The 11075-nt window shown below is 42.3% G+C and overlaps 1 protein-coding gene across 1 annotated transcript; it reads right to left on the minus strand.

The window, feature by feature from the left end:
- Positions 1-1275: 1275 nt before the first annotated feature.
- tcima (transcriptional and immune response regulator a) lies at positions 1276-2208 on the minus strand. The gene has a single exon (XM_061671020.1). The coding sequence runs from the start codon at positions 2115-2117 to the stop codon at positions 1815-1817; it is 303 nt and encodes a 100-aa protein (XP_061527004.1). The 5' UTR covers positions 2118-2208; the 3' UTR covers positions 1276-1814.
- Positions 2209-11075: the final 8867 nt, after the last annotated feature.

The raw sequence follows: 11075 nt of genomic DNA on the forward strand, positions 1-11075 counted from the left end.
AGTAATTCACCTGTGACAGTTATGTGTTAGAAAAAAGAGCAGCCCGCAGACTGTCACAGATGAGTTCCTCCCTGAAGGTGAGTTGTATTTCAGCCCGGCACTCTATACTGTATGTCCCAGCACGTGAGCAACACACCAGTGCAGTGGCGTCATGCGTAACAACCCAAGGAACTGGTTTGAGCCGGTAGAAGAACTGTCAAAGCAAGCAGATTAGGAGGCATCCACTTAAACCGTCTTTGTGTCAGCAGCAAAGCCTGCAGTGGATGCCCCTTACCCACAGATAAAAAGAAAACAAAAACTATGAAACCCGCCCCCAAAAAATTGAAACATTTAAAAAAACACCCGAGGCGGCAATAAATATACTCCATGCTTTCAGCATAGAAAAATGATTCATGATTTTGTTCAGAGGGATAGATCAGAAGATTAAGAAGCAAAGCCTGGACATGTCTAAAGCCTGTAATGCTACTTTAACAGCTTCTTATCTCGAGAGGAGGGATGATTAAACAGACTCCGGCACAAACACACAGTGGAGGAATCACCCCCACCCTCCCCAGCCTGAGCTGAACTGGTTCTCGCCGGTCTGATGTGGAGCGTGGCTGTATGAGGGAAACCCAGGGAGGCTTAATCACATCCTTCTCTGAGTAATATTCACCCTTCAATGGGCTTGTCGCATCAGAACAAAGAGCAGAATGCAAACAAGAAAGTCGCGCACTTTACCGAGAAAGAAATATGGGTTTGCTTCCACGAGTCAACGCTTCAATATCAACTACGCGATGAGCACCGACCTGTGAATGATGTGCCTGTAATTAACCGGCATCTACCTGACTTTCACACTGTGATAGGGTTTGACTTGTGATGAGTAACGTGAATATTAGACTTACGAATAGGAGTAGATGGGTTTTAAAATGTAAAATTTGATGCCCTTTTACCTTATATTTTGCATTACAAATTCATCTTATAATTATCGCTCTAAACTGGTCACACTGGTGTTTGTTTGTTTTTATCTTTTTTTTTTTTTTTTGTACTCACTGAGCTATAACTATTTCCAGCCAATATTGTGGCTTTGGGAATACAATGGCGTGTCACTTGAGCACCTTGACCTTACTTTGTCTCCTCCTTACCACGTTTACGGTTTAGAATAAACCTGTACCTTTTCGGCCATTGCGCTCCAAGTTACCTCGGCGCACATTATTATCCTTCTGCGGTATCTCAGTTTTACCTCGAAGGACACTTGGAAATGAGGGTACATTGATGAATACACAGGACAAAGCAGAGTTTAACTTTTGTAAACAAAGCAATTTATTCGAACGGACAAAGAAGAGGACACATCATTTATGAAAATCATTGTTCGATTTGACATAAGAGTGGCATTAGGAGCCAGAACAGTGACAGTGTTCATGTTGAAAGAAGGCATGTGTTCAGGACAGGCATCCACGAAGGTTCTTCTTCTGGCACTCAAAGTCTCATATAGTTGCAGCTTTCCACCGGCACCTCCTTTGCGTGCTGCTGCTTCACAGTGGCGCTTCCGCATGGGTTAATTCAAGTCTCAGGGAAGACGTTTTATGTCCAGCATATCTCCAGTCAGCTCATCTGCAATCCGGTCGTGGTGGGACTATCACCCATCACCTCCGGCGGCTGCAAAGTGGCCTCGCTGGCGGCCACTTGCGAGCACGCGCATCTCCCCGGGCGAGCCGGGACACTTGCAGGTGTAGGCGTCCGAGTCCCAGCGGGAGTCACGCTCCAAGTTTGGGGCTCCGAGTCGAGCCGAGTCAGAGGAGACACAAGCGGCTAAAACAGTGCCGAGCGATGTCACGTCAGCGCAGTTTGAGCATGTGCCGGAGCATGCCGGCGATCTGGAGGAACTTGTCCTTCTTCCTCTGCTTTAGAGCCATCAGGGCCCGGGCCGTCTCCTCCGGGTCGTGCGAGTAGGAGAAGATGCTCCTCACCCGCTCCTCTGCCTTCATGTCGCCCGTCTTCTGGAAGAGTCTGGTCAGGGCGTCCTGGCTCACGTTGTCGAAAATGTTGGCCACGGCCTTCTTGCGGTGAGCCGTGTCAAACTTGTTGCCGTGGACGGAAGGACTGACACGGCGGCAGTCTGAAGACACGTAGGTGGACATCTCGCCTCTCGGTTGGCGTGGCTCTGAGGCTGAGGAGGGAGAGGCTGAGCGCTCTTGAGCGGCTTGTGAGGCTGAGTTAGTGCAGGAGGACTGAGCCTTGGTGTATTTATGCTGCTGCTGTGGGAGGATCACTCCGCCAGCCAGCAGTGACATCAGCAGTCGTGAAGCAGAGAGAGGACGCCCCCACCCACCCTTCTGCAGCAAGAGTCGCAGATGAGCTGAGTCTGCCTGCCTCTTGTTGTTGTGTAAAATACCAAATGGATGATAAAACTAAAGGCATGCCCAATAGCCACTTGTTTTACTTCATTGCAAACTAATTAGGTATTCCAGAATTGGAGGACAATTTGGAAACAAATATTTCTGGAAAAAAATACAATTCATTTTATATTTTTTTTAATATTCTCAAGAGAAACAGGTAATAAACCATCATATATATCATTTATCCAGCTCAGCCATAAACAGTACACTTTTTATGAGATATTTATATATATATTATACATTTAATTATATTACAGATACTCCGGTACTCAAAAGACATATTTAAAAACTATTGATGAGTAAATCCTTCAGAATGAAATAAACAAAGTTATCTTATTTGAATTTAGAAACACAATATGAATTAAAATAAATGTAAAAATGTGTAGAAGCTTCAGTAAAAAATGAGTAAATACAAATTAACTTCATTCAAACATTGCACTTTTTCTTTTACTCGGTTATTCCTGAATAACTCCCCTTGCCACCCCTAAAATAAATAAAAAATTGACTCCAGGCTCTGTTAACTGTTAATTACTCTTGTGGGGCGCTAAGCATGTGTTTAGTTAGCTTATGCCTTGGGCCGATTTTTCTTGCAGAGGACCATACAAGTCAATCTATCGCCTCTCTAATCCAGGGGTCCTCAGTTTATGATGTTGAAAGCTACACTAGCGAAGTAGTAGGGTCATAATTACAATAAATAGTTGTATGATGAACATTTCTAGGCCATAAATATAAGACAATAGAAAGAAAACCACAACAGTAACTGTGGGAGCCTTCTTGTGCCGTTTGATGACATATTCTTACGCCACTGGTCTAACTATTTCATCGCATAATTTACGTAACCTCATACGGTCAGAATTACAGAAAACCTCTACGCCATGGATATAAAATAAATAAAAAACAGTATATATGGCGGTAGGCGGCCCGCGACCCGTGTGAGGATAAGCGGTGTAGAAAATGAATGGATATATGTTGGGACCTGACCGTGCCTTCTTGTGCTCCTTGACGACGTTTACTTACACCAGAACACCAAAATTAGTTCAGCGTGTGTTGTACATAACCTCAAATTGTCCAAATTACAAGAAATATTTGTATGAAAGAATATGTTCCCCATATACTGTATGTAATCAAATGAAAAACAGGAAGTATTGTGCCGAATAGGTATTCTTACATTGGGCAAACGACTGTAGTTCATTGCCTGACGCACTGTAAATACCTTTGCAAAATCGAATAAAATTCAATCCAAGATCTGTAAAAAAAAAAAATAATAATAATAAAAAATGTTGCCTTCACAAAGATGCTAATGTTTTGTTCCAGGAACGTAGTACAGAATAAACAGACAATGTCAGAGAGGTATTTACTAAACACGATTTTAAATATTTCGGTTGTTTTTTGCAGTGGTGTCGAACAACACTCCAACGTATTGAGAGTTGACGTTTTCCTCCATAGCTCAGCCCAGTGTAAGGTAACTTGAGGTAACAAAAAATATTGTCGTGCACAGTTTGGAAGTACACTGCCTCATACTCAGAGCTGTTTGTAATATCTTGCGGCTTGCACATATCTTAAATAGGTCACTACTGTATATAAATATTATGATGAACAGCAAACAACAGTGCGATGCAGTGAAGTTCAACATCACTGAAAACCAAAAGTACTATGGTCATATGACTAGGACGGTTTTGTTAAAATAATACTGCTCAGGCAGTCTCAATTGATCCAGTAGAACCCAAATATTATCCTCTTTATCCCTATTTGGGAAACTTCTCCCCGGAATATTTTGCAGTTTTACATCACTGTAACCAAGGGCAATAATAATAAAAACAACAACAACTGAATGAATATATTAGTAGACAGAAAGCAGTAGCAAGTCTCTTGTCTCAGACCGTGTTGTGCAAGTGCAAGTAGTGATTCAACAGTAAGCCTTAGTACCAGGCTGATGTTAATTACTTTGGCTTTTTGTTTGTTACATTGTTTATCCATCCATTTTCAAAACCGCTTATCCTGGTTAGGGTCGCGGGGCGCTCGAGCCTATCCCAGCTGACTTCGGGCGACAGGCGGACCACGCCCTGAACTGGTCGCCAGTCAGTCACGGGGCACATATAGACACGGACAACCATACCGTCACTGAGTGGGAACTGAACCCACGCTGCCCGCACCAAAGTCAGGCGAGTGTACCGCTACACCATCAGTGACTTTTACGTTGTGTAGTTATGCTTTATTGTCACATGATTTATTTCACTGTTGTTCAAAGGCAGATAATGGTACGATTTGCTTGTCTTTCCAGCTGGTGAAGAGGAATATTAACTGCTTCAGGAAGCACTAATGCTATTATTTTGTTTCGCAATGCAGGTGCATTGTTGTTATTTATTGTGTTATGAAGACGACATTTCAATAAGCATTCAAATCAAATGTTTTGTTCACAGTGTGTCAAATGCACTGTATTACACATCATTTACTCACAAATGTTACTGAAAATGTGTTTGTTTATTCGTTCAGGTTCCCAAAAATGACACTCTAAATTGTTCCAGCATTTCAGGAACCATTTCTGGGATAAAAAAAATATATATATATAGTTGGATTGCAACTTATTTTCTTTGAATGGGAGGGTCTAGAGTGGTGTTTACAACACATTTTGACCTGAGGCCCTGCTGGCTGGCTGATCTTATCTGGTAAGGTAGAGAGGCCCTATTTGGTCACAGATCTGGTAATAAACAAGAGAAGTATTAAATAAAAATAAAAATAAACAAACATGCAGTTATGCATAGCTTTGCCCTCTCACAACCTGAGTGCCTTATAAGGAAAAAAGAAAGTCCTCCATACCAGTGGTGATAAGTGACACAGGAAGTATATTTTTTCCTGTGAGTGCAGCACAGTGAAGGTCATACACAGTATGCCCGACATGTGCCATTGACTGCTCAGTGGAACAATGAGCCAGGATTCCTTGCTGGATCTGAAGTGAACCAGAATCCAGCTTTTCCTGGCAAGCATGGTTTCCAGGTCTGTATGAACAATGCGTCGCCACAGGATATCTGTCTGTGTACAGGTGGCATGGCTGGAGACACGACATGTCAATGCATCTCTTCAGAAAAAAAGGTTTGTCTGCATATTTATGACCCCAAAGCTGTCCCCGCAGGCGCAAGGCTGGAGCAATGCACAATGAGACTTCAGCGGGAAGACGGAAGCCGGAGCCTTGAGCTGTTGACCCTATTCTTCTGTGGACACCAAGTATTCACACTTTATCTCAACAAAAGCCTCACTAAATCTAAACAAGGAATGAGGCTTTTTTTTTTTTGTCCCCTGGGAGGGATATTGTCAGGAGACAGTAGGTCCACTCCCTTGTGTTAAGATCACACCTCTTCCGCATGTGTTTACATTTACCTGATATTGCATAAGCAACAGTGTCAGATGTGCCTAAAATAGAGTCCAAGTCACAGATAAAAGTTTATGGTACACTTGAGTTGGCCAACCTGCAGAAATGTGATCAAAGTTCACTTTTTATCTCTCCATTTACATCATTTTCTTTTGTTTTTATTAATAGTTGGTTTATATACTTAACTCTAAGCCTTGCAGGGTCCATAATTTGAGATACGCCTTCATTGGAGAAGTACGGCAGATTTTGAATGCTCTAAATGGACTATATGGTATGACCCTGCAGTTTGAGAATCAACAGAAATCTTATGCAACACAGTAGTCATTAACATTTTATAGTCCGCAGCATTTTATAAGGAGCGCAGTTCATTCAACCCACTGCTCGAAATCAGACAGACAGACAGACCACCTGTCTCCTAACTCAGTGATCCCCAACCTTTTTTGCGCTATGGACCAGTTTCACGTAAACACGGATAGAGATAGAAACAAATAAAAATAAATGATTAAATAGCAGCTTCAGCAGCAGATTAAATACCAGCTTCAACAGCTTCAGCAGCAACAACTCAAATCAAGCATTGTTTTAAAACTAGCAATGAGTCTTTCGCATCTCTGTGGAGATATTTTGGCCCACTCTTCCTTGCTGTGGCAAGCATTTTAGTCAAATTCAAGTCCGCTCTTTGACTATAGGCTGCTGCAAAACCTTCATTTTTTTTTTTTTTTTTTTTTTTTTTAAGCCATTCAGAAGTTGACTTGCTGGGGTGTTTTGGATCGTTATCATACTGCAAAACCCAAGTGCGCTTCAGCTTGAAGTCACAAACTGATGGCTGACAATTCTTCTTCAGGATTTTCTGAGAAAAAGCAGAAGTCATGGTTCCATCGATCGCAGCAAGTCGTCCATGTCCCTGCAGAGCAATTGAGCCCCGGAAAATCACACTACCACCACCATGTTTGACTGCTGGTATGATATTCTTATTCTGAAATGCTGTGTTACATTTACACCAGATGTACCGACACACACTTTCCAAAAAGTTCAACCTTCGCCTCGTCAGTCCATACAATAGTCTCCCAAAAGTCTTGGGAATCATTCTGATGTTTTTTTGCCTTTGTTTTTTTTTTGGTCAGCAGTGGTTTCCACCTTGGAACTCTGCCATGGATGTCGTTTTTTTTCTCGTCTCTTCCTCATTGCTGAGTCATGAACACTGACCTTAACTGAGGCAAGGGAGGCCTGCAGTTTTTTAGAAGTTGTCCTGGGTTCCTTTGTGACTTCCCGGATGAGTCATCGCTGTGCTGTTGGGGTCATTTTTGTAAGTTGCCACTCCTGGAAAGGTTCGCTAATGGCTCTGACCGTTTATAGCTGGAATCCTAAAGCTTTAGAAATGGCTTTGTAACTCATTCCAGACCATTGTTAGATTATTATACAACTATTTAATTTCTCATCTGTTCTTGAATTTCTTTGGATCGTGGGATTCAGTTGGAGCTTTTTCAGATCTTTCGGCTGACCTAATTTCGTCAAATAGGTTCTCATGAAGTGATGTCTTGAATAAACAGGTCTGGAGGTAATCAGCCTTGGGTGTGGTCAGTTAAAACAAATGCCAAAAATGTAACAACTTTTTTACACAGGCTCAGGTAGAGTTAAACAGGTTTTCAGGTGACTCTGCTTGGAAGTGTCTTCTGTCTCATTATTTGACCTGTTCCTGTCTTGGAAGGAGCTCCCCAAACACGTTGTTTTTTCTGCTCGTTTTTGATAACTTGTGTGTGTACTTTTTTTCCTCATATCACATGACCGAGATGTGTGTTTTGACCGAAGCACGGGCGGATGCACCTGATTCTCAAGGCTCTCATGATCAACAAATTATTTGTTGTTCAGTCCCCCTGTGCAGCCAAGTACCAAATGGCCTGATGGTTGTGGACCACCATCCTAACTACTGCTACTACTGTTGTGTAGTCACATGTCACCCCCAAATGTTGAACATTGATATTATGTAGGCAGCCCGGAGTTCGTTTGTTTGTTCTATAAAGTCAAAAGTAGGGCATGTGCAAAATGGAAACATCATTAACAGCAGAGGTTGTCGTTCTTGACCACACTACACAACCGTTTATTGTTTCATGAAAGCGTTTCTCCATTATTATTTTTTAGGAACACTTGAAAGAAAAAGCTTTAATGAAGATGTATGCGGCATGCATTATGGAAAGACAGCACTGAACTAAAGCAAAATCCATCCAGAACTGTGAGCCAGATGTGCTAACCAGGTGGTCACTGTGCCGGGGCTAAAGCAACAACATCTAATAAATGACATTTACTTCACAGTAACAGCTTCAAAATCATAGAGCATGGCATCTGGCATTCCATAGTTACCCCACATCCCTCTTTTGCGCTTGCATTTGTGCTTTACTGTTTACTTCTACAAACATTGCTGGACAAAAACTATTTCAAGATATGATGTAATAACGTAGGTAGGTTTGTTAATGTTTGGCACATACTGCACTTTCATTGGCCTGGCTTTTTTAGCCTGTGGCCACAACTTTGTAGGTTAGCAAATAAGTAGGTTTTGTAAGTAAGTTAATAAGTAAGGTTGCCATTGTCTGTTTGTGTTTGACATGCATTATACCTGTAGTGCCCGAAAGGAATCCAGGAACAATGACTATAATGCCATGTACCACTTGAATGACACAGGGGTGCTCTAAGCCTGACGCCCTACTTTGTTTTATAAACATGTGTCATATTCTAAAAGTGAAGTTAAACAAGATCTGCATCAGAACATTAAGGTGCGCTTGTCTGCATTTTTTTATTTTATTTACTTTTGACAGTGTTGCACTGACAATGCAATTTAATAATAATTTCTGAGCGCGTCTTGACCTACAGCATTGGAGTATCATGTTTAATGAATTAAAGGTGAAGAATCATAAAGTGGACCCCATGTCATTAGATTTTTCAGTCAGTGGCTCACGGTGGAAAATGTGGACAGTCACACTCTGAGGAGATGTCGCATCCCCAGGACTAATGCTAGCTACTGACTCCCCAGGGGCATTGGAGTTAAAGGAAAATAATATTTGGCCTGTGTTTGTAACGGTCATCAAGGCCTTCCTGGAATATGTTGCATGCAACAAACACCTCGCGTGCCTGTTTGGCCAGTGACTGCTTATGTAACCGGAGCACAGGAAATGAAGGGCATTTGCGTGAGGGAGTCTGAGAAAGTATTTTTGCATGTGTAGTTTAGGACATCGACTGCGACGCTACTTGATGCTTTCCCATCGCAAAATTACATGCTGAGCAAAATAGCATGACACAGTCAGGGTGGGAGGAGGTCAAAAAAAGAGGTGAGGGCTGAGGATGTCTCTGTCAAGTCTCACTTGAGTACCACTGAGTGCCAAATTGTGTGTGCGTGTGTGTGTGTGTGTGTGTGCGAACTGCGGGCAGGTGGCCACTTGGGGCAAAAAATTACAATTCCATTTTATCTAATGTTTTCAAAGCTGTGCTGTAAGCTTGTAAGAGAGTAATTGGTATGGCATTCCTCCGTATTTTTGCCAACCATGCCAAAAACTTGTTCTTTGTGTATACTTTCAGCTGCTAAACCATGAGTAGCCTCAATGGGTACTGTATTAATCTGCCTTTATTGGTTACACTGGGTATAGAAATTTACCCTCAACTGTTTTAAATGGAAAATGAATTTCTTCCAAGTATTATAAAATATTGTTGCATTTACAGTATGTCACATTTTCAAAAAAAAATTCCCTGACTGTATCAAGCTATGGCTGTAACTTAAAATGGTAAACACCATATTTTTGTGAAGCATCTTAAATTAAAGATGAGAGTCTCCACTTATATCATGTCTTTATCATGTTTTGCACATTTCAAAATCATTGTGTTGGTGGCAAAAATCCTAAAAACTGTGACTGTCCAAACCCTTCTGGATTAAACTGTACAAGCTCATTAAAGTTGTCAACCATGGCTTTATTTTATTTATTTATTTATCCATTTTCTTTAGCGCTTCTCCTCACTAGGGTCGCGGGCTGCTGGAGCTTATCCCAGCTCTCTTCGGGCGGGGTACACCCCGAACCGGTCGCCAGCCAATCGCAGGGCACATGGGAACAAACAACCATTCGCACTCACATTCACACTTACGGGCAATTTAGAGTCTTCAATCAACCTACCACGCATGTTTTTGGGATGTGGGAGGAAACCGGAGTGCCCGGAGAAAACTCACCCAGGCATGGGGAGAACTTGCAAACTCCACACAGGCGGGGCCGGGATTTGAACCCCGGTCCCCAGATCTAGTGAGGCAGATGTGCTAAACAGTTTGTCAACCGTGCCGGCTTATTTAGTGTGCCGGGTGGGGGGTTGGGGGGGTACGTTTGACTGGAATGCTTTTGGAATGCTTTGAGATCAGACTTCGTAAAATCCAAATGATATGTTTCCCACTTCCCATCAGATTCTCATACATTTTTGTTTCAAACTCATTATATTTGAAACAGACCCTATCCTACAGCGACAAGCAGCCCTTACAGTAATTTGCACACACAGCAGAGTTCATGTTTCCTCTGTTCTTACATTGTCACTGGTTCACTTTATCTACCACCACCCCGGGAGGGACTGGCCTGTGCATGCAGATTAAATGACTGCGCACTGAGCCCGCATGGACAACCAGGCAATGCCAGGCATTATCACGCTGAACTGGCTCAATCCGGCTACCACTCGCTTCACAGCTGGCTGCACTGCAGGGGCCTGAGGCCAAATGTACTGTTCGTCTGTACACGCAATGGATCCTGCACTGTGCCAGAATCAGCAGGCCTCTCTGAATCAGGTGGATCATATTAAGGTCACCGTTGTACAAAATGATTTTGTGGCCCCATTGCACCCGCCTGGTTGACATTATAAACTTTGATGATACCGCGCTCATATATGCGTTCCCTAGTTTTAGAGAAAAAAAAAAAAAAAGATTAAGGATGTGGAAGATTACTTGCGTTCCTTCTACACACATACATTTCTAAAGTGAACCACCCACAGTCCAGTATAAGATTCTGGTGTGGAGAACAGCTGAACAGCAGCCACCGCAACAGCGTTGGATATCTCACACATTTCTAACAGCAGAATTAGTAAACGCGCATGATTAGATGGTGCTATTATGTCACTATCAAGTAATGTTAGTGTTAACCTGACAAGCCACAGCATTGTGACCTCTTACACAACATCATGATATCCAATGCAAAAACAGCATCATATATTTGGCCTAAATAAAGACAAAAACGCAGTTCACCGATATAGCCGATTGCCCGTTACATTAAAGCACTTTTTGTGTGTCCATAGGCACCCATATTACTGTACAGTACAAAATT

The sequence above is a fragment of the Phycodurus eques genome, chromosome 3 (assembly GCF_024500275.1).
Source record: "Phycodurus eques isolate BA_2022a chromosome 3, UOR_Pequ_1.1, whole genome shotgun sequence".
NCBI lineage: Eukaryota > Metazoa > Chordata > Actinopteri > Syngnathiformes > Syngnathidae > Phycodurus > Phycodurus eques.

Bases quoted from the DNA above. Each gene is read 5' to 3' on its own strand.
- tcima (XM_061671020.1), bottom strand. From the start codon at position 2,117: ATGTCCACCTACGTGTCTTCAGACTGCCGCCGTGTCAGTCCTTCCGTC.